Source organism: Mastigoproctus giganteus, chromosome 6 (assembly GCF_048544385.1).
Source record: "Mastigoproctus giganteus isolate SK-2022 chromosome 6, ASM4854438v1, whole genome shotgun sequence".
NCBI lineage: Eukaryota > Metazoa > Arthropoda > Arachnida > Uropygi > Thelyphonidae > Mastigoproctus > Mastigoproctus giganteus.
The window spans coordinates 105,174,014-105,199,549 of NC_143580.1; the positions used below are offsets into that span (position 1 = coordinate 105,174,014).

General features: G+C 39.1%; 1 protein-coding gene across 1 annotated transcript in view; it reads right to left on the minus strand.

Annotated features, from left to right (window-relative positions):
* The window catches only part of LOC150084486 (protein kinase C-binding protein NELL1-like), a 512,402-nt gene that overhangs the window by 303,768 nt on the left and 183,098 nt on the right, over window positions 1-25,536 (minus strand). Inside the window, exon 3 of the mRNA XM_090375239.1 lies at window positions 1,103-1,234. Coding sequence (XP_090231365.1) covers window positions 1,103-1,234 — 132 coding nt within the window. The remainder of the gene's footprint in view (window positions 1-1,102; window positions 1,235-25,536) is intronic.

Genomic DNA, 25,536 nt, shown 5'->3' on the forward strand with positions numbered 1-25,536 from the left:
TCCTGTTAATTTTACACTATGAATCCTGGCCCGCTTTTTAAATTTCTTGAACCAACCACGAGAAACCCCAAAGGTTTCCGTAATTTCTTCCGTTTGTTTAGATTTCAGGTGATTAAAGTGGAATATTTTTTTTATGTTAAATGGGGCTTGAAATTGCCGACTTCGTTATATCGAAGCTTCGTTATCAGAGGTAACGTTAACCGAGGTATGCCTGTATTCTACAAAGAAGTATTCCATAAAGAAGGGATGGGGTCAGGACATTGCCAAAGCAAAGCTCTGGTGATGAAACATGAATTTTTGCACTTAAAGCCTCCAATAAGCAAAGTGGTGGTATTGCACAGGGTGATGAGAGTCATCTACCATCTAGTATTGTCTGATGACACAGAGGATTGACCATTTCTGTGTGATGTGGATGCCACATGTCTACTCTCACTTACATCATTTCACACACCCAGGTAACCTCCAGTATGTGAGGTGTAGCACTGCTGATTTTGCAAATGGGAGTATACAGAAGATTACTATAGTAGACAAAATTTCTATGGGCAGGTCAAAGTCATTCACTAGCTATTCCACAATGCATTTATGTATAATTCCACCTCTTCTCATCAACACTGTTGGTCTAAGAAATGCACTGCTTAAGCAGTTGGTACCACAAATTATGCAGATGTAAGGTATAAGATATGGGAGAAAAGAGGGTAGCTAATGAATGAATAAGAAGATTAGACAATTTCTCTCCACTATAATAGTTATGTCATGAAGGTAACAAGTCTCAGGATAATGCAAGAGTTAGTGGTTGATAGATTTCTCCATTACTTTGGAATGGCTAAAGGGCTGAGGTATTTTTTTCTTTAAGAGTGATTGAGATTGATGGTGTGTAAAAATTCAAAAGCCAGCTGGATCAGTACAAAAGCAGAGAAACATACATGGCAGTTTTTTTTATTTTTGTTTGTTAGTGCAGGTCTTGCTCATTTGAATTTCAGTCACTTAGAGATTCTAATAATTACCTGATTCATAAAGCCATACATAAGGTTATATTCTACTATAAATCCTAAACAATTTTTAAATGTGTATTTTAATAAAATTATAATTAAACACTTCTTACCACCAAGCAGAATAGCTGGAGAGAGATGATGAATCCCTTCTGTTATTGCAAGTCCTCGATATGTAACATTAAAAATATTTAGCCCTTCAATGAGATCAACTTGGTATCGAGTATCTATCTGGAAACCCACAGCTATCATATGAAAGAATAAAATTTATTAGTAGTGATAGAAAAGGAGACCGCACTGTTTAATCTCAATGTCTATACATATTTATTGTAGTAAATACATTTATTGCATGCATTTATGAAAACTGAAAAACACTGAAATCTAACTTTTTTTTTTATTATTATTATTATTATAAATAAATAAATTTTAATTTGTGCTCTGGGGCAAGCAAACAGGATTAGAGAAGTGCACAAGACAGACAAGAATATTAATCTATTTTGTGGTATCACATGTTTTACATGTGACACCACAAAATAGATATGAATTAACTATGCACTTGCATGCTGACTTGTCACCAAGTAATGTATTTTGAAGATGGGGTTTTGACAAATCAGAGGTGCAACTATGATTTTTTGGGTCTTCACAGATGAGAACTTTAAATTATACAATTTCTGGCTTATTTGAGAAAACATCTCCTTAAACATCAGAGCCCTCCTGCATTACAAGATTTTGCAGTGCAACAGTTAAGCTACTTGGGTGAAATGAAACTGGGTCATGTCACTGTAATATGATATCTTTTGGCAAGACCAAAAAAAATGCCACCTGAGATAAAACAGAAAACACAATCAGAAAAAAAAAAAAAAAAAAAAGTACCGTAGCTTTTTTATTACATATTTAAACAGCAAGTACACAAATCAAATATACTTTATTAATAACACATTACATATAACAGAAAAAAAAAAAATATATATATATGTTACTTTGTACAAAGCTTTCAGAACATATGAAAATGCATAACTCAAATCTTTTACATAGAAAAAAATTTGAGTTACTCCGTATACCTCTACATTTTTTGTAGAAAAGTGTGCACAGGGGTGGGCAAGCAAAGTGAACAGGGGTGAAGCCTACTAGTAATTTCATTAATTTTATTTTCTCTATAGCTTTTTATGATATATAATCCTCACAACTCTTTACTCATTTTATTGTAATAAGTACATACAGTGCTATTGTGTTGACATCAAACCCCTGGAATTATGCCATGGTGGGTACTTTGTATCGTATATTAATGTTTTATACCTTACTGTACATTACAGATCATCCCTCCTCTTTATAAATTAATTTCAAAGATGCCATTCAGAATCTCCCCCACCATTTCCTTTCCGTCATATGATTTTGCACATGGTTCAATATCATCATTGTTAGTAGAGGCATATGATGCAAGAAAGCAAGCTTATACAGCATCAGCCAAAAAAAAAAAAAAAAACCTTCCTATTTCACCCATCCATTTGTTTCAAAAGTTCGTCCACTTCTTCCTTAAATTTATTTAAGCTATGCAAAGCAACAATGGGTCCAACACCAAATCCTGGGGGAACCACTAATAACATTAGTCCACAAAGAGCAGTGTCCATTGATTACCACTCTGTCTTCTTCCACTCAACCATCCTTTTTATCCATTGTAGCAACTTGCCCTTAATGCCATACAGCTCCAATTTGTACAGTAGTCTTCCATGTGCAACAGTATCAAAAGCTTTCCTGAAATCCAAGTATTTGATATCAAAATTATTTTTTACATTCAGTTCCTTTGTGACTGTATCATAGTATTCAATCAAATTGGTCAGACAAGACTTCCTCTTAACAAACCCAAGCTGTGTCTGTGGTTAGTAGAATAAACAATTTAGTGTTCATAGAATTATGCATTTTCATATGTTCTGAAAGCTTTGTACAAAGAAACCTTTTTTTTGTTATATGTAATGTGTTATTAATAAAATATAATTGATATCAAAATTATTTTTTTACATCCAGTTCCTTTGTGACTGTATCATAGTATCCAATCAAATTGGTCAGACAAGACTTCCTCTTAAGGAAAACAGAGGGAAAGCAGTGATTAACAAGTTGTGACTCCCATATTTCTACAAACAGACAGGAACAAAACAGTGATTGGCAGATGCCACTGCTTTCTCCACCCATCCTAGGTTGATATGTCTAGGGTGTTTTTCCCCACATTTGCCACTGGTTTTAAATCAGGAACTCGTTTTCCCATTAACAGCAGGATAGAGGAATAAACACCCTACCTAAACTAAGCCCCCTCCCCGATGACACAAAACAATCAGAGAAGGGAGGTGCCTTCACCTGTCAATTATCAGCATCTTCCTCACTTTCATCGAACTACCTGGACTCCAGCCAATATCACTATATATTTATTTACCTGTGTTTACATAGGTCACTTAAGCAAATGCCTTTTGCTTTGGGTTCCATAATACATGAGGAATACTGTTGCATCCGAAAGAGAAGGAATAAAATATTTCACCGAAATATTTACAAACTATACAAATATTTAAAGTATTTAAAATATTTTTTAAATATTTAAAGTAACCACAGTATTTACAAATATACAATATTCATTAATATACAAAAAACGTTATAATGGAATATCAAATGTTAAACAGAGAATTACATGCACAAGGTTGGTGAACGCTATGGAGGCAGTTGTCAATAATTAATTGCATTTGTAGTGATGTAATTTGGCCTCGCCCTCTTTTCCCATTGGCTGAATAAATATCACTAGGAGGAAAACTTTTTTTAATGTATAGATACATAACAATTAAAAATAAAGAAAGTACTAAAAATAATATGAGTCAATGTTCAAATGCATATGAACTAAACTGATAATATACAAAATAGTTTCATGGTTCACACGAAACTCTTCATACGACTAAATAATTTGACCTATAAAGCAGTGCTAAAATTTTTGATTTGACCACTAAGAGGTTACCATACTAAGCTAATGTCAATGACATTGCTTGTACGAAGACTAAGGGTGTAACAGTAATCAAATAATTTGAAGCTATAAAAAAATTTACTTAATGAATTATTAATATTATTACATTATTTATCCCTGATTGGGGGTTCCACCTCGTGACGGGTATTGCTACCAAGTACACAGGGTGGTTGTTATGTCTGGTGTTACTGTTGGTTGGTTGAGGAACTAACTATCCTACAGGTGTTCAGAACTGTGACTTTCTGGAGTTCCTTGTAGGTGTTTGTTGGGAGACCTATTGCTGCTAGGCTGTTATGTAGGGTCTTTGGCACCATACCTGTGGTTGACACAATGATCAGGGTGGTCGTTACTTGTTGTATATGCCACATCTCTTTTATCTCCTGTCTTAGGTTCGTGTACTTCCTGATTTTTTTCCCCATGAGTTTTCTGCAGGTTGCCAGCGTTTGGTTTTTTTTTGTTTTATGTAAACCCCAACCACGAGGGGTATTAGAACCTATACTACTTAGTACCATGCTTGGGTTGGAGGTTGAGAAGATGAAAGATATTGTTGACATTGGACTTGAACTTCTGTAGACTGTAGTTTTCAGGAAATACAGTATGAAGGAAGGTTGTTCCAGAAAACGGCAGTTGAATGAATAAACGAGGAAGATGAAAAGTTGATTCTGTGAGTTTGAAGTTGGACAGCAAATGGATGTTGGCTGGTGGCAGCACATGTTCAGACTGTTTTGAAAGAGAGAGCGGGAATTATAGAAGCCAATTCAGAAGAACAGTGCCCATGGAAGTATCTGTAGAAGAGGCATGCAGCAGAAACAGTACGTCTATGAGACAGTGAGTGGAGAGACGTGGTTATAGATGAATCATTAATTAACCTAACTGCTCTCTTCTGAATGGAATCAAGAAGCCTGAGAGAGGTTTTGGGGGCACCACCGTAGATGTAGGAACAATATTCCATGGCAGGGCGGATTTGCGATTTATACAGAGTGAGCAGCTGTTTGGAAGAAAAGTAACGCCAAGAGCGAAAGAAAAAACCAAGTTTTTTAGATGCAGAGGAAGCAATATTTGTAATATGCTTGTGCCAAGAGAGATTAGAAGTCAGGGTAATCCCCAAAAGAGATATCGTTTTGCCTAGAAATCGGAGTGTCACTAAAGATAAGCATAGGAGCAGAAGAATCATTTTTGCGAGATATAAGACAAGACTGAGTTTTAGAAGGGTTGATATTAACCAATTTGTCTTTGCTCCACTGGAGAATAACCTGAAGATCGAAATTTAAGGAATTGGTAGCAGATATTCGAGAAGTTGAAGCTGATTGAGCAGGACAAGGTTTCTCAAAATGGAAAGTGGAAGGCAATGTGCTATCATCGGCAAAACTATGGATAGGATTTCCAGTCAATGGAAGAAAGTAATTAATATACAAGAGGAAAAGAGTGGGGGAAAGAACTGAACCTTGGGGGACACGCATTAGTAGAGAAGTTAGAAGACAGCTATCTACCATCATCCTCTGTAAGCAATAAGAGAGAAAACTAGATAACCAATTACTAAAAACAGTTGGCAAACCAAAAGATGGAAGCTTGTTTAGAAGGCCTTTATGCCAAACACGATCGAAAGCCTTTGAGATGTCAAGAGTAACTACTTGTGTTTCACCAAACCTTTCCATTAAATTAGTCCATAAATGGGTAACATACGCCAGAATATCACCAGTGGATCGACACTGACGGAATCCATACTGGTGATCGTTGATCAGACAGAAGGTTTCTAGGTAGTTAAAGAGTTGGCGGTTAATTGATTTCTCCGTTACTTTAGAAAAAGTAGAAGTAATTGCAATGGGACGATAATTGGATGGGAGGGATTTGTCACCCTTTTTAGGAACTGGCTGGAAATCAGCAAATTTCCAAGCAGAACGAAAAACACCTTTGGAATAAGAAAGCGAAAAAGGCGGCAAAGAAGAGGAGTAAGTTCAGGAGCACAGGTTTTGAGAACAAGGGGAGAAATACCATTAGGACCTGAAGCTTTCTTGGCATCAAGATTCGTCAAAATCCTTCTGACATCCTTTTGACGGAAGACCACAGGAGGCATTGAATGGAGCGTGTTGGGAATGGTGGGAGGTGTTTTACCAAGATGGTGGTTGTGGAAGTTGATAGCCTAAATAAATTTAAGGCTCAGCTGGACAGGTATTTCGAACGAATGGAGGGGTGAAGTGGAAGTGGGTTTTTTTTTTTTTGGCTGATGCTACATAAGCTTGCTTTCTTGCATCATATGCCTCTACTAATGCTAAAGATTATTAATACATGAGTTGGAAGAAAAATTGGATGTTAGCAGGTAAGCTTAATCCTTGGCTGAAGTGACAACAGAATCATCTGGTTTGGACAGAGGTGGGAGCAGAGATGGGCAAAAGCTGCGGCCAATAGCTTTGGCAAGAGACCAGTATGCTCGGCTACCATTAGGGCAAGAAGCAAGTTTTCTACTCTTAGTCTGTTCAAACTCTAGGTTGGACTGATTAATAACTGCTTTACAATTGTTGCGAGCTTTGGTGTAGGCAGAAAATGAAACTGAATAATTAGAAACAAGCCAATTATGATATGCAACATTCTTCTCTTGAACAGCCTTAGCACATTTATTGGAGAACCAAGGTTTAGATAAACGACAAAATTTTAAAGTGGAGTGTGGAATAAAGAATTCCATTCATACAAGAATAATTTCACGGACACGATCTGAACAAACGTTGACATCAGAAGTTTTGAAACAGGTCATCCCATTTTGCATTCTTGTAATGCCAGACAACACTGGGTTGGGAATAGTCCTGAGATAAAGGCTCCATTGGAGAAGAGGCAATCATCAAGTTGTGATCTGAAGTGCCTAAAGGACCTCTCACTTCGACCATGTACTTAGGATTGTTTGTGAGAAAAAGATCAAGCGTGTTGGCTGTATGATTAGGATTGTCCGGTATTCTTGTAGGTAAATGAACAATCTGTGCAAGGTCATTAGTAATTGCAAAAGCCTCAGCATCTCGACCAGCTGGGTCGGTGTGACTAGAAAAGGGAAGCCAGCTGGAGTTGAACATTAAAATCACCAAGGAAAATTACCTCACTGTTAGGAAAGTTGGACTGGAGAAAGTCAAGTTGCAAAGAGCTCCAAGTGATTAGTGGAGTTGGGAGAACGGTAGAGACAACAGATGAATTTGACACAATGAGGTAGAGAGAATTTAAGCCAGAGAAGATCAAAGAGAGGAGATTCCAAATTGCCAAGTCTCTGACAGGGAATATCAGAACGGACATACGCACAAGTACCACCTTTGAGGCGGAAGGAATCATACAGCGAATAATTTGGGCATCTGAGATGAGCAGTAGTTGAATCAACCGATAACTGAGATTCTGTCAGAAAAAGTACATGGGGTTTGGCAGACTGCAAGTAGAAATGGACATCGTTGAGATTAGAATTGAGACCACATATATTTGTGAAATGAATCAGGAAGTGCTTGGGAGGTTTAGATCTTTTCGCAGATAAGCTTGCTCTATTAGTTTGACAATTCGTGGTGCATTCAATAGTAAGAAAAAGTGGGTGGGACATGCTGTATGAAGTAATGAAATTTTTGGATATGGCATACACATGGTAAGAATATACCCAGATCCTTGATATAACGTGGCCTCGACAATACTCACTGCGTACACACTACTCAGACTCCCTCCCTACAGTCACTATCTGTCAGAGTAGAGGTAGCAAGTTTATACACTAGCTGATCCCGAAGGCTCTTAGAGAGTTACCAATAGGTTCGGTCCGGTGTACTAACTAACGGCCGGCCTGCGAACACCGTTTTGGAGCTGTACCCTCGAAATGTAAGGAAGATTGGATCTCGCCATGATGTTCATTATAACCTCAAAAGTCAATCATACTGCATGGTGGAAGAGATAGGGAAGGGTTGACCTTAACTTAGCTCTAGGGACTAAACAGGGGTTCCACCACTTCGAGCCTTCAATAAGCAAAGTGGTGGTATTGCACCGGTTGATGAGAGTCATCCACCACCTAGTACTGCCCGGTTACATAGAGGGGCAACATTCCTCCATGTGGTGTGGGCACCCCACCTCGACCCCCGCTTACGTTGGTTCCCACCCACCATGTATTGCTGCATGAAGGTTATACCCAGGATTACTAAAAGTCCCACTATCGTGAAAGTGCAAGCAGAGGATTTGGATGTCACATACCGTCCAGACTTCACCGAAATTGGGTCCACTTGACTTGAGTGTCACCTGAATATCAGTTCCATCAGCGTTTTAGACTCCCAGGTAGCAAGTACAGCTTGTCTGGCATATCTGAGAGAATGTCTGTGACAACTTCAAAGAACAGGTTTAGTACCACAAGGTTTTTTTTAGCACCCCAAGGTTTAGTACCACTATGTCAATCAGATAGGTTGCCAGTGTTGGATACCGCTATGTCAATCAGATTGGCAGTTATTACTATTATAATTAGCAATAATGGTAGAAGGAAGCCTGAGGGCTTTTGCTGCACTAGCCAAAAAAAAAAAAAAAATTTGAGTTACCCTGAAAAAAAGAGAGAAACCATGAGTCAGAAGTAGAAGGGAATCACCAAGAAAGAGAATAATGATATGCAGCTCAGGACCCTGGGTGTGCCAAGCCGATAGTCACCAGATGTGGGCCCAATTTACAAAATAAATATAAATATTGTTCATGATAAACTAAATATTTATTCCTTTGATACTGTTTTTGGAGCTGACTGCTTGCTAAAGAGAAAAAAAAAATAGCCATTCTTCCCCCCACACACAACTTGTTTTAACCTCAGAAATAAACAGGATTAGATATGAGTATACTGAAACTGGTTTACACTCAAACATGGTGTTGGCCAATGTTTTTGTTTTTTTTTTTATTTACATTATTGCCTAAAAATTTTTCTGAGCTTATTTTAAAATTAATCTTATTTGCCCCCATCAACACCTTTAAGCCCAACCATGCATGCATATACAAGTTACAACAAAATATGAATTAATCTGTGATCTTCCAAGTGGTCCACCTTCAAACTTCAATCCTCCTTGCACTTCACATATTTTTTTTTACTCCAAATGCCATTGCCTTTATTTTTTATTTTTTTTTTATTTATACTGTGGCATGACCACTAGGTCCGTGGAGATTAAAATTAATCATTTTGGCAATAAATCCAATTGTTAACTGTATTCGGCAGTCACACAGGCTTGAACCATGATCTGCTCAAATCAATGTACCAACGCATTCTCACAATTGATTACTTGGCTATGTGTTTTCTTCTCTGTGGATAGCATTAGCATAGGCACACAATGCAAGAAAGCAAGCTTATGCAGCATCAGCCAAAAAAAAAAAAAAAAAAAACAACAGCTCCCCTTTCACCCCTCCATTCGTTCCAAATACCTGTCCAGCTCAGCCTTAAATTTATTTAGGCTATCAACTTCCACAACAAATGATGGAAGTCTGTTCCACCAACCAACTACCCGCTGGCTAAAGGCAAACTTCCGCACATTTATCCTAACATCTGTCTTTCCTCAATTTGAATTTATGCCCTCTCAGATGATTATTCTGAGCAAGAGGAAGAATCCCATCAGCATTGAGCATGCTCAAACCATTCAAGGCTTTATACACCTCAATCAAATGGCCTCGCAGGTGCCTAGCCTCCAGACGCTGTAATTTGCAAAATTTAAGAAGCCTTTCTTCGTAAGAACAATCCTTTGTTCCATTCACTAATCTTACTGCCCTTCTCTGTACTCGTTCCAACAGCTCTACATCCTTCTTAAAATGAAGCCTCCAGACCTGTGTACAGTACTCAAGGTGTGGCCTGATCACTGTTTTATACAAGGGGATAATCACCTCCTTATTCCTGCTAGAAAAATTCCTGTATATCATTGGCAAGACACTATGAGCTACTCTTGCAGACCATCTGCACTGCTCAGAAAACTTCATATCTGCCTGCACAATTACCCCCCAGGTCCTTTTCATTCTCTACCACTGTCAGTGTAGTACCACAGAGTTGATACGTCACTCTGGGGTTACTGCTTCCCATATGTAGTACTTTACATTTGTCAACGATAAACTTCATTTGCCACCTCCCAGCCCATCTGCTCATCTATCCCCAGGGGCTCACATCTGGTGAGTATGGGCTTGGCACACCCAGGGTCCTGAGCTGGATATCATCATTCTTCTCTTTCTTGGCGATTCCCTTCTACCTCTCTCTCTCTCTTTGGGTAATTCAGAATTTTTTTTTTTTTTTTTTTTTTTGCCTAGTGCAGCATAAGCCTCAGGCTTCCTTGCACCATATGGCTAATAATAATAATAATTTTTCTAGATCCTGTTGCAGCAGTGTACTGTCATTAGTGTCCTTAACAACGCTGCCAACCTTTGTATTGTCTGTAAACTTGGACATTAAGCTTGATATACCATCATCAATATCATTTATAAATACAGAAAACAACAATGGACACAACACTGAACTCTGAGGGGTTCCACAAATAACATTAGTCTACGATTAGCAGTGTCCATTGATTATCACTCTGTCTTCTCCCTTCAACCATCCCTTTATCCATAGCAGCAATTTTCCTGCAATGCCACACTGCTCCAATTTGTTTAGCAGTCTTCCATGTGCAACAGTATCAAAACCTTTCTAAGATCCAAATATATGATATCAAAGTTATTCCCTGCATCCAGTTCCTGACCACATCATAGTATCCAATCAAATTGTTCAGGTAAGACTTTCCCTTAACAAAACCATGCTGTGCCCGAGCTATAACTGAAGTCTTGTCTAGATGATCCTGCAGTGCTTCTTTAACCAGTGCCTCCATTAATTTTCCTGGAACAGAAGTGTTAACTGTATTCAACAGTCACACAAGTTTGAACCATGATCTGCTCAAATGAATGTACCAATGTATTCTCACAACTGATTACTCGACTATGTGTTTTCTTCTCTGTGGATAGGGAGAATCTAACTACTGATCAAAGGAGTATGCAATGGTCCCCAGGAAGCAACTCCAGCAATGTTGCTGGAGCTTGACTGACTACAAGTTTGGTATTTAGTATTTATAAGGTGAAATGATGCAAGGAAGTGAACTTTAGTACTAGTAAAAGATGGAAGAAAGAAAAGCTTATACAACATCAGCAAAACCTGTCTACATCGGCTGCCAAAAAAAAAAAAAAAATAAATAATAATAATAAATGAAATAAAACAGAATATTAATACTATAATACTATTCTGCTTTGAATTTACTAAGATTCACTACCTCTGTCAACACTGAGTGGCAACTTATTCCAGTGTTTGCAAACCCACTGCCCATACATGATCTTCTCTTATTCCCTGATATTTTATCTTTATGCTTGAACAGTATTATCAACAGTAATGCCATTTATATCTAGTGGGCCGATGTCGCTCATCCCCGTCTTCCAGTATTTTCACAAGACAAAAAAAAAAAAAAAATACTTGGCTACTTTGCTTTGCATTCTTAGCCAAGGATGGACTTCTCATAATCTGCCTCAGCCTACCTAATGCCCTTAGTGACCTAATTGCAGATTACCCTGAACTTGCCATACATTTCCATGTCATCTGCTGATTTTTAAACTCATCCCATTCATTTTTCATTTCTGCCACTAGTTTCATCACTTCATCAAACATTTCTGGTTCTATATGGCATATACATGAACATATCTTTCTTGGTATAAAAGGTTTAGCAGCTACTATAATTTAGAAGCATTAATCTTTAATTACTATTTTCCATATACCATATGTGCAAGTGATCCAAGAATTTTTGAAGCATCATAGCCTTACTCTTATTGTTAACCACCCTTCCTACTATCATATAATCAGCAAATTGGCAATTTCCTTACAAAACTGGCAACTTGTCTACATCACTTACAAAAATTAGAAAAAGGGGGGAAGGATCCTACTTGTTTCGTTGGTTCATTATAGATAATAGAAGGGGTGCAAGTATGTTTGTTGATGCTATCGAGATAGTGTTAGGTGGATCGGAAAACTGCCAGCTTGTGGATGCACAGACTAATAGATTAGCAGTAGCCGCAGACAGAGCTGGAAGCGATTCTTGCCCTGCTTCTATTGGAATAAGCAGCAACCTGGAAAGTAAAGTGCTCAGGATTTCAAGAACTGCTGGGAGTCATCGTAGAACAAGTAAATATATGGGCTGTGTTAGGGTAACCAACAGCGTTAGGTGGGTTGGAAAACACTGCTAGCTTGGGAGGGGATACACAGACTAAAAGCTGCAGGTAGAGGTGAAAGTGATCCTTGCACTGCTTCTATTAGAATGAGTAGCAGCATGGAGGGCTGTGTGCTGGAGGATTTAGGGACTGGTGGGAGTCATCATGAAACAATTAAATACATTGGCTGTCTTAGGGTAACTAAGAATAGGTGCATGTATACTTGCATGTACTCCAATGCTAGATATAGTAAATAAATTTGATGAATTTGAAGTGATGGTCAAGACATCAAAGACATATCATTGGGATATCAGAGACATGGTGTCATACAGATATAAGCAATGCAGAATTGGAATTTGGGGAGTACAATGTGTACAGAAAGGACAGAAGGGGAGGAGGGGTTATGCTGTTAATTAGAAGTAGAAAAACAAAATCTAAGGTAGTGCATCCAGTTGACAAAGATGGACAGCGCAATGTTGAGTCAGTTTGGTATGACATAAGCACTGGGAAATCAAAAGTGAGAGCAGGAGTGTGTGGCCTAATGACTCTAATGAGTACAATGAACAATTGTACAGAAAAATAGAATATATATTATGCCTCTGGCATTGAATCTTCAAAGAAAAATAGAATGGGCCTGTAAATCAGATCGGGTTATAATGGGGGATTTTAACTTCCCAGATATTGACTGGAATTTGTAGACTCTTCACTCGCACGACTTTTGTGGATTTATTGGATGATTGTTTTTCTGTAGCAGCATGTTCGAGAAGCAACCAGAGAGTGTAATACTCTTCATCTGGTTATCAGCAGTGATTATTTGTGTATTAAGAATTTGCAGTTATAGGAACCGCTAGGTGGCAGTGATCAGTGTACTGATGTGGGATTTACTTAAAGATATAATTACCATCACAGGGGTAAAGTGAGGACTTTTGCTTCCGTCAAGGTGACTACAGTGGTCTCAGACAGTTATTAAATTCTATACAGTGTAACCAACTGATGATGTTACCAATATCAAAAATTCTAAGTGGGAAGCATTCAAGGAACTAATTGCAGAAGCTACTAGGCTTTTCATACTGATTAAGAAATATAGTTCAAGGTTTAGGCCTAAATAAATGTCAGATGAGCTAATGTGACTCTGGGCAGAGAAGAAAAATGCATGAGATGCATATAAATTATCAGGTGACATAGAAACCTATTGCAGATATAAGCTAGTCTGTAATCAAGTCACAAAGGAGACTAAGCAAGCAAAGGCAAATTATGAGAAATCTTTGGCAAAGGATGCTAAGAAAAACAGCAAGGTCTTTACTTATATAAACTCTAGAAGGAAGTGGATGAATCAGATTGGTCCACTTGATATTGATGGTTTGACTGTTGATGATCCTGCTCAGATAGCTGATAATTTGAATGAGTATTTTGCACCCATGTTCACACGAGTTATTAAGGGAGGAAATTGGGGGAAGTTTATCAAACTGTAATAGGGTGCTTAATGATTTTGTAATAACTGAGAGCAAAGTGGAGGAGAAATTGTTGAAGTTAAACATAGGAAACTCAGCTGGGGTGGATGGGATTTATCCAGTTATATTAAAGGAGGTGGCAAAGTAAGCAAACCCTTAGCTACAATTATGAAATCATCTTTGAACTCAGGGGAAGTATCCACGGACTGGAGATGTGAAAATGTATCCCCAATTCACAAATGGGGATTTAAGGCAGATTATTTAGCATTGTTATGGGCTAATATGAGAGCTTGAAAGATAGGGTGGATGCCCTCTAAGGATTTAAATTGAGGGCCCATCAAGCTCTCAGCTGCCCACATCAATGCCAGAGCAATCCCCAAAGCAGAATGCGCTGGTCCCAAAGGAACTAGTTGTTAGGTAAACAGGGAACATGTTGTGCAAAAAGGATAGGTGGAACAGGACCAGGGTATGTCTGCCAGGGGCAAAGGTTGATGACGTTGTAGAGCAGATATCATCTTTTAAGGGCACAAAGGGTGATATTGTTGTACACATTGGCACTAATGATATTAAGAATAGGAGACTAGCGGAATTATTTAACAAATAAAAGTCAATGCTAAAAAAAAGCCGTGAGTTAGGGTTCAATTTGAAAGTATCTGCAATTCTGCCCAGACACGATAGGAGGGAGTATATGATGAGAGCCTTGTCGATCAATTCGGCCCTGGAAGGATTGTGCAAGGCTCAAGGGGTAGAATTTTTCTCAGCCTGGTCTTTGCTTGTTAACAGGAGAGACTGCTTCTACAGGGATGAGATACATTTAAATAGAAAGGGTGCAAGAATATTTGCTGATGCTATCGAGGCAGTGTTTGGTGGGTCGGAAAACTGCTAGCTTGGGGGATACAAGGACTAATAGATTAACAGTAGCCATTGGCAGAGGTGAAAGTGATTCTTGCAGTGCTTCTAGTGGAATGAGCAGCAGCCTGGAAAACAAGATGTAGGGTATTTCAGAGAATGCTGGGAGTCATTGCAGTACAAGTGAACACATGGGTTGTGTTAGGGTAGCTAAGAATAGGAACAGGTGCATGTATACTTGCGTATACACCAATGCTAGAAGTTTGATAAATAAATTTGATGAATTTGAGGTATTTCTCAAACCATCAAAAGGCAGATATTGTTGGGCTATCAGAGATGTGGTGTCACACAGATATAAGGAATGCAGAACTGGAATTGGGAGAGTACAATGTGTACAAGAAGGATAGACAGGGTTATGCTATTAGTTAAGAAACCCAAAATCCAAGGAAGTGAAGCCAGTCGACATCGCTGAACAGTACAGTGTTAAGTCAGTTTTGTGGGACATAAGCATTGGGAGATTAAAATTGAGTAGGAGTGTGTTATAGGTCTAATGACTCTGATGAGTATAATAAGAAACTGTACAGGGAAATAGAGTGGTCGTGATGACCATAAAACAAAAACAATTTGCAGTTTTTATTGGGCTTTTATATTAGTGAAATCTATTATAAACAGGTAGTAAACTATCTTATTGCATTTGCGATAATATCAATAACTAGTATTGTGGGTTTTTACGTTATTATGGAGAAATGTTTTTCCCCTTCACTGAAATCTTCAATCATACAAAAAACATAAATAAATTTTCAGAATATTCTCTTCATTCCTACTTACTTATTACAATGATGAAGGGAAAGCAATCAACAGAAAATAAGTGGTGGCAGTGCTAAGAAACGAAACAAAATCGAATTAAGAAATGAAGATGAAGAATTAGGACAAGATTTGTTATCTTTTGAATGGGAATTAGGTCTCACTGCTTCAACAGTGAATACTATTTTAAAGGACATGAGCGTATAAAAGGACATGTTAAGGGATCGACGCATTTATGTTGGATTTTAACTTCCCAGATATTGACTGGAACTTCTGAGTTCGTCACTCGCACACTAGTAAGACTTGTGTTATGCTGTTAAGAAAAACATAAAATCAAAAGAAGTGCATCCAGTTGATACAGATAAACAGTGCACTGTTGAGTCAGTTTGGTGTGACATAAGCACTGCAAAAGCAAAAATAAGAGTAGGAGTGTGTTATAGGCCTAATGACTCGAATGAGACAATGAACAATTGTACAGAGAAGTAGAGTGGGCTAGTAAATCAGAATGTCTTATAATGGGTGATTTTAACTTCCCAGATATTGACTGGAACTTGTGGGTTGGTCACTCACACACTAGTAAGACTATTTTGGATTTATTGGATGATTATTTTCTGCATCAGCATGTTCGAGAGGCAACCAGAGATGGTAATATTCGAGAGGCAACCAGAGAGGGTAATACTCTTGATCTGGTTATCAGCAATGATCATTCACGTATTAAGAATTTGCAGTTAAAGGACCCACTGGTGGCAGTGATCACAGTGTACTGATGTGGGATTTACTTAAATATATAATTACCATCAGGGGTAAAGGAAAGGGTTTTTGCTTCCGTAAAGGTGACTACAGTGGTCTCAGACAGTTTTTAAATTCTGTACAGTGGGATCAACTGACGATGTTACCAACAGTAAATTCTAAGTGGGAAGCATTCAAGGAATTAATCATGGAAGCATTCAAGGAATTAATCATGGAATGCTACTAGACTTTTCATACTTATTAAGAAATATTGTTCAAGGTTAAGGCCTAAATGGTTATCAAATGAACTAATGAGACTCGTGGCGAAGAAGAAAAATGCATGGGATGCATATATATCAGGCGACACAGAAGCATATGGCAGATATAAGCTAGTCTGTAATCAAGTCACAAAGGAGGTTAGGCAGGTGAAGGCAGATTACGAGAAATCTTTGGCAAAGGATGCTAAGAAAAACTCTAAACTCTAAAAGGAAGAGGAAGAATCTGATTGGTCCACTTGATATTGATGGTTCGACTGTTGATGATCCTGCTCAGATAGAACACAAACTGAATGAGTATTTTGCATCTACATTCACACATGAGGAGTTACTAAGGATTGACAATGCCAGAAGGTTATCAAATTGGAGCAGGGTGCTTAATGATTTTACAATAACTGATTGCAAAGTGGAGGAGAAATTGTTGAAGATAAACATAAGAAAGGCACACCTAGGGTGGATGGGATCTATCAAGTTATATTAAAGGAGGCAGCACGGGAAGTAAGCAAACCCTTAGCCATAATTATTTTTTTTTTTTTTTTTTTTTTTTTTTTTTGATTTGGTAGTTGTTGGCGCATCGGCTTCTGTGGCCATATTGCACCTCCCAAGGTTTTTGCAGTACTTTGATCCAAGCCCGAGGCGGGAATCGAACCCGCGACCTTTGGGTTGCCGGGCAGGTACTTTACCCACTCGGCTAGCCCGGTCGGCCGCCATAATTATGAGAGCATCCTTGGACTCAGGGGAGGTCCCCACAGACTCGAGATGTGCAAATGTATCCCCAATTCACAAAGGGGGGATCGAAGGGTGGCACGAGTAATTACACACCAGTTAGTTTAACTTCTGTTCCAGGTAAAATAATGGAGTCACTGGTTAAAGATGCATTGCAGGATCATCTAGACAAGACTGCAGCAATAATTCAGACACTGCATGGGTTTTTAAGGGAAGATCTTGTCTGACAAATTTGATTGGATATTATGATGTGGTTACAAAGGAACTGGATGCAAAAAATAATTTTGGCATCATAAACTTGGATTTCAGACTTTAGACACTGTTGTGCACAAAAGACTACTGTACAAGTTGGAGCAGAATGGTATTAAGAGTAAGTTGCTACAATGGATAAAAGGATGGTTGAGTGGGAGAAGACAGAGGTTGGTAATCAATGGGCGCTGCTCTTCGTGGACTAAATGCTATTAGTGGAGTCCCACAGGGTTCAGTGTTGGGTCAACTGTTGTTTTGTAAAATAATAAGGAGTTTACCTCAATATTTTGAGATAAACTCCTCTTTACTGTTATTTTACCTCAATACTGTTGGTTTTGTATATTTATCAATGATATTGATGAAGGTATATCAGGCTTAGTGTCAAAGTTTGCAGATGATACGAAGGTTGGCAGGTTTGTTAATAACAGTAATGGCAGCGTGCTACTGCAACAGGATTTAGAAATTTGGACAGATGGGCTGAGAAGTGGCAACTGAAGTTTAACATTGACAAATGCAAAGTACTGCATATGGGTATAAGTAACCCCAGAGGAACTTACCAACTGTGTGGTACTACACTTAGGGTGGTAGAAAATAAAAAATACCTGGGGGTAATTGTGCAGTCAGATATGAAGTTTTCTGAACAATGCAGACAGGCTGCCAGAGCATGCCATGGGGTTTTGTCAATGAAATACAGGAATTTTGCTGGCAGGGAAAAGGAGGTGCTTGTCCCTCTGTATAAGGCAATGGTCAGGCCATGCCTTGAGTACACCCCCAGGGGCTCACATCTAGTGAGTATGGGCATGGCACACCCAGGGTCCTTAGCTGGATATCATCATTCTTCTCCTTCTTGGTGATTCCCTTCTACTTCTCTCTCACTCAGGGTAACTTGGGAAATTTTTTTTTTTTTTTTTTGGCTGGTGCAGCATAAGCCTCAGGCTTCCTTGCACTATATGGCTAGTAGTGATAATAATAATAAAGGCTGGAGGCCTCATTTTAGGAAGGATGTAGATTTGCTTGAGCATGTACAGAGAAGAGCAACAAGATTGGTGAGGGTTATGAAGGGATCCTCTTACCAAGAGAAGCTCTTCTGCAAATTGCAGCAGCTGGAGACTAGGCAGGAGACTTTGCGAGGTGATCTGATTGAGGTGTATAAGGCCTTGAATGGGCTGAGCACATTGAATTCTAATGGGATTCTTCCACTTGTTCAGATTACAAACCTAAGGGGACATAAATTCAAATTGAGGAAAGACAGCTGTAGAATAAATGTGCAGAAATTTGCCATTAGACAGCGGGTAGTTAATTGCTAGAACAAACTTCCATCTGTCTTTGTGGAAGTTGATAGATTAAATAAATTTAAGGAGGAACTGGACAAACATTTAGAGGGAATGGTTGTGTGAATTTTTTTTTTTTTTTTTTGGCTGATGCTACATACGCTTGCTTTCTTGCATCACATGCCACGATTACTATTACTATTTCAGGTCAACAGTGATCAAAAAGGCGTTCACGTGCTATATCGATTATGGAAAAGCTATTAATAAAATGGATGGAAAACAGATTCTGAAGCCAGTGCCCCTGAGTCGAATGGCCAAGCAAAAGCAAGCAGTATGTATGAAGATATTAAGGATAAGTACGGCAAACCCCAAGCCAAGTTCGTTAAATTGAATTTAATGGGGATTAAATGTTAGCTACATCATAAACAGGCAGAAAGTATGTTCTCTTTTTTTTACATAGGTTCAAGCATCGCGCAGGTTTCCACAACGTAAAATTTTTGTAATTTTGTACACTTTTGAAATTTTTCCTACTCATGAGATGAAAAAAATCGAATAAATAATTCTATTTACATGTTCATCGAACATTTCTGTTTTGCTTCAATCAAAATCGGTGTGCATAGTAGCGAGTGCTGCATAAGGAAATTCTGACTTCGTAAAGTTCGACTTATGTAGAGTTCCACGAAGTGGCTGTATCTGCTATTCCGAAAGGTTGCTTGGAAACATACTCACTGCTTCCGAGTACAGAGAGTTGAAAAGAGTTTGTTGTAGAAAAGAATTTGCAAATGCGATTATCAAACATTTCACCAACGCGGACTGTTAATTAATAGGATTTAGTGTATCGGAGCGGCGGTAATAGTGCGAAATGTGTTGATACCTGACTTTTATCAAAGAAAATTGGTAAATCCACGATTGCCGGACTTATACATAAATCATCAATTATTGCTATTTGCTAACGCACCCTGAAATGTAACGCATTGCATTACAAAATATGCAATTAAGCAAGAAAGCAATTAAGGTACAAGTTTAAACGAATAGAATTCTTTCATGCACCACTTTATGGGCACGAATCACACTGAACAAATAATTCCATGTTTTACTGTAAAAGAGCCTAAAACTCAGTAAATCCTAGGATTTACCAGCCTGCACTGGTAAAAGACCGAAATTTGGAATTTTACCAAAGTGTTTTAGTGAATCCCAGGATTTAATATTTTGCGTTAGTGAAACCCAGAAATAGCAACTCTTTGCAGGCTATTTCCGACTTACATTTGGAAGTTCGTTTTGGGTAATAAATGGACGATGAAGGCGATTTGTAAAATCCAACAATTCAAAATAAGTTATTATTATTTTTTTTTTTTCACAAATTATAGTATAGAAAGGGAAACATCGAAACACGAACCATAGACGGATGTGGAGTATTAGAATCAGCTGAGGATGTTATTTGGTTTTTAGGAGCATTAGTAACTAAGGCCATATTGCCCATTGCTCCAGGGATATGCGGTGGTCATTCCCTGACCTTTCCGCAACCTCCGTATTTGGTGGTCATGAGCTCGAACCCCGGTCTAATCAACAAGCGTGTGCTACACACTGCAGCTTCTGCCCACCTGGCTACGGAGGCGCCCTCAGCTGAGGCATATGACGCAAGAAAGCAAGCTTATACAGCATCAGCAAAAAAAAAAAAAAAAATTTTTTTTTTGGCTGATGCTGCATAAGCTTGCTTTCTTGCATCGTATGCCAAGGCCTTTTAGACCTCAATCAGATCAACTGGCAGTTCACTAGTCTCCAGATGCTGCAACTTGCAGAACTTAAGCCTTTCTTCGTAAAAGCACCCCTTTGTTCCTCTCACCAATCTTGTTGCCCTTCTCTGTACCCGTTCTAGTAACACTACACCCTTCCTGAAATGAGGCCTCCAGACCTGTACACAGAATACTCAATGTGTAGCCTGACCATTGACTTATACAAATGGATAATCACCTCCTTGTCTCTGCTAGAAAGATTCCTACACATATATCATTGAAAAAACTTCATGACCTGCTCTGTCAACGCGTCTGCACTGCTCAGAGAACATCATATCTTAATGCACAATTATCCCCAGGTCTTTTTCATTCTCCACCTCCTTGAGTGTAGTAACACAGTTGGTACGTTACTCTTGGATTACTGATATGTAGCACTTTGCATTTGTCAATGTTAAACTTCAGTTGCCACTTCTCAGCCCACCCGCCTAAATTTTCTAGTTCCTGTTGCAGTAGCATACCGTCTTTACTGTCATTAACAACCCTGCTAACCTTTGTATCATCTGTAAACTTGGACATTAAGCGTGATATATACCTTCATCGATATCATTGATAAATACACAAAACAACAATGGGCCCAGCACCAAACCCTGGGGGATCCCACTAATAACATTAGTACACATTGAGCAGTGTCCATTTATTACCACTCTCTGCCATCTCCCACTCAACCATCCCTTTATCCATTGCAGCAACTTGCCCTTAACACCATACTGCTCCAATTTGTACAGCACTCATCCATGTGCAACAGTATCAAAAGCTATCCTGAAATCCAAATATATGATGTCAAAATTATTTTTTTGCATCCAGTTCCTTTGTAACCATATCATAGTATCTTATCAAATTTGTCAGACAAGACTTTCGCTTAAACCCATGCTGTGTCTGAATTATTACTGCAGTCTTGTTTAGATGATCCTGTAATGCATGTTTAACAAGTGACTCCATTATTTTCCCTGGAATGGAAGTTAAACTAACTGGTCTGTAATTACTCGTGTCACCCTTTGATCCCCCCCTTTGTAAATTGGGGATAAATTTGCACATATCCAGTCCATGAGGATCTCACCTGAATCTAAGGATGCTCTCAGAATTATGGCTAAGGGTTTGCTTACTTCCCTTGCTGCTTCCTTCAATATAACTGGATAAATTCCATCTGCCCCAGGTGCCTTTTTTATGTTTATCTTCAACTATTTCTCCTCCACTTTGCTCTCAGTTATTACAAAATCACTTAGCTCCCTGTTAAACTTTGATAAACTTCTGGCATTCGCCTTCGTGAATGTGTGAACTCCTCATGTGTGAATGTAGATGCAAAATACTCAATTAGTTTATCAGCTACTTGAGCAGGATCATCAATAATCGAACCAACTATGTTTCCTTCTAGAGTTTACATAAGTAAAGAACTCTTTTACTGATCTTTATTCTGACTACAGTGGATATGTTACCCAAACGACTTTTAGGAACAGGAGCTATGTCTCGTTATGTTCTTGTTTAAAAGTCGGTTAAGAGATAATCGACAGTCCGAAAAAGAAAATAATTTTTTGCTTGATTTACTTTTCCTATTTTTAAAGAAGCAGAAGCACATAGGAGCTATACGAGTATGTGTATTTCCTATCACTGTAAGGTTGCCCAGATAATATTCACTATGGAGAGCCTAACATACAGTACTTCAGTTAAAATGGGAAAGAATTAGCAAATGCAATCAATCAAACGGGCTTTTACCAACAAGAACTCTGAAATGAGTGTTGATATTTTCGGATTTTTACTAAGTCAAGTTGGTAAATCTTAGGATTTACTGGATTACGCAGCAAATCTTAAGATATCCTGAAATTCGAAGTTATGAGAGCTGCAGTTGATTGCTTTCGCAGCATCGCGTGGCTCTCATATCTTCGAAATTAGTTTTGTGCAGTTCTCAGGTTTTTTAAATTTGGCGACACTTACTATATGTACTTGAAACTGAAAATCATTTAGTCAAATATTCAGCAATGAAATTAAAGATTAACTAAGAGCACTATCGCGAGACAAGAAATGTAGCCTAGTGGTCAGGCGCGCGGGTGCATAAGTACACATGCCTTGAGTGACCGGGGTTCAAGCCCATGACTACTGAATACGGTGCTGTTTCTTGTATTCTATCTATCTTGTGAACTCCTCTGCCCGTTTGGTCGTCCCGGAGTATAAACAGAAAATTAAATTTTTTTTAATATACAGCCCTGATCCGACAGCGAAAGCAACGCTCCTGGAAGACTGTCTCCACAACCGGAAATGATTCCTCCTGGAGAATCATTTGTCACTCTATAGAGTGACAACAAATAAACTCCCCATGGAGGAAGCTATCCCTGCAACTAAAACACCACAGGGAACCCACACCAAAACATGGCAGGATTCTATAAATAATGTCTTGAACACCATATTCCCGGATCATCTTGCACCCTGCACCTCGGAGCAAATAACACTATGCCATGATAATAATGCCTACAGCACCACCCTCGCAGAAGACCCTCTCACCAATACTGGACATCGCCGCCATGAAACTAGGAAATAAAAAATAGCCAGGCACAGACCGCTTAGAGCCGGAAATAGTTAAAAAGGTCGAAACCATTCCAGAGGTTATACTCAACCTATTCAATTACTGCCTCAGGGAAGGTTATTTTCCGCAAGCATGGAGAAATGCTAAACTATGTTTTTGACATTCTCAAAAACCGTACTAAACACTGTTTGCGAGAGTCTCCCACAAAGACTGGGGCCTGCTTAGGAGAATCCTCGGGCTTTTCAACAAAGGAGTCTTCTTGCTGGCTATTTTGCATGCTGCTGGTGTATGGTTTCACAAGGCCACCACAGTGGTAAACAGAAAGAAATTGGAAACTACACAGCGATATATACTTCTTACCATTTCGAGAGCTTGCAGCACCGTCAGCACCCATGCACTCCAGGCCCTGACAGGGGCCTTCCCCTAGATCTGGAGATCATCCGCTGTGGGATGCTCCACTAACTTTCAAAGTGCAGAAGTGTCACCTGCCTCGATTTCACGACAGATCCCGCAAATGACTCTAAAATTGAAAAGAAACTCCACTCCACATACCTCCAGCAGGCCTGGCAGATTCTCTGGCAGACATAAACTAAAGGAGAAATCACCAGGAAATTTATGACCAACATACAAGTGGTTTACCCCAACTATCCTCCTTGGCTCTCCCTGGGACTTCTTATCTCCTATCTGCTTACTGAACATGGGGCAATAAGGGATAAACTTCGGACTCACTGACACCCCTGTGCTACTGTGGCCAGCGTGAAACGTGGGGACACTTAATGTACCACTGCTGCGTGTACGAAGATCTTCGCTGCCGACTTATTACGCACATCCACCTATCACTGCAAGACCAGGAACATCTCACCCTAATCGAAGAGGACATCTACAAAGCATTTACCTAGTTCGCCAAGGACCTCTTCACAAGAAGATGGACATGCCCACAGCCACAATTGCAACAATAACCAATCAATTGTGCATCTTGCATCACTGACTGAACCACTAGACTCTGGCAAACCACCAGCAAACCTCTCCCTGGCTAAAAATCGTCCCCGATCTCACACCTCAACAGAAGCAACCCCACAGACTTGCACCATGGACAGGAGTCAACCCCATGAACGTACATAAAATATCATCCCATGAATGGCTATCCACAAATCTTGGACGAGACACCATCCCATGAAGGAAGACATATCAATCTGAGACAAGACACCATCCCATTAAAGACTTCACATCAACCCTGGATGGGACATCAACTAAAGAACTACTGTCCTAAAATCCTGGACGAGACACCATCCCATGATGACTTCTGCAGCTCGCTATACGCCTATTGGCGATCTGAGCCAGGTGTCCTTGCCTAGCTCACTTTCACTCCTTTTCCCTGGTGGTGGGGGGAGGAGACGGCATCTACGTCTCCCCCCACCACCACCTCGCCGCCGCCCTACTTTCTCCTCCCTGTGATGCATTTGGCTGCCCCACAGGCCACTCCTGAGGATGTCTTCTCTATTATCCTCATATTTCTGACTTTTCTCCCAGCCTTCAGCCTCTCTCTCCCCCACTCTACCTTCACACAAGCGTAGGTCCCGAAATTAGAAATATTCAAATCGTTCACGACCCTTTCGGCCTAGCAAAATTCTTTCGACCCTAGCCACTGAAATCTAAGGAAATTTGGTTGCAGAGCCTGCCAGAGTACCATTTAAAATACTGGTGTACTTGCTCTGCCTCCATGGGGCCAAGTGTGGGCCCCAATAGGGGTCCAACAGCTAAATGACCAGATGAACAACGGTACACGACACTGCACATAAACAAAATCCATACACTTTTAAACCTCTGGCATTAACATTGTTTTGTTTCATAATGTATACTACGCGTAGGCGGAGGAAATCCCTGGTGCCGTTTGACCCTAAACACACTTTACACATCCACAGGAAACGGTAGTGGTAAGCTTAAGCTCGATAATTTCAAGTGTTCCAGCATCGAAGATTCATTCACATTTCCTACTTTTGAACAAGGGAAAAGGGTGGCGGAAATATCCGTCTCCAAAAGTTGACGTCGGATATTTCAGTTGTTGACATAATTCATAAACTATACAAATAATGAAATAAACCAAATGATTGTTTATATAATTTTTCTAAAGACGATGTTATAATACTTTAACAGTAGCATTTAATATTGTTAACAAGTGTACGCACATTTCAGGAACGTTAAGCAAAAGTGCTTCGGCTACCACACGAGATATACAGATAGACTATTTGAATATGTATTACAAAAAAAAAAATAATAATAATCGGATTTCTACTGGTCGATTTGAATGAAATTTGGGATGACTCCAGAAAATTTTCTAAAACAGCCAAACGGAAAATTTCACTCTATTCGCTACGTCATTGTCGATGCGTCGTGGTAAAGACAATTTGACACTTTATGCATATATGTTCAAAAAATTGATCTGCAGATAGGAAAATTGCAGAGGGTTATTCTCATAATATCTATATTGCCTTTAAATGTTAAGTTATGAATTTATATTTACTTCCTTGTTAAGTTAATGTATGTATAATATAACTGTTTGCTCCCATTGTTTTCATAGCTTTTAACTATTCTGATTTTCTAATGGAGCAACATCGTTTTGCATTTGCCGCACCATGTTGGGATGTTGTGTGTAACCGCTAGGGGCGTAATATAGGCTGGCCTCGATTGACGCGATTAATTCGTCCCGCAAGCGCA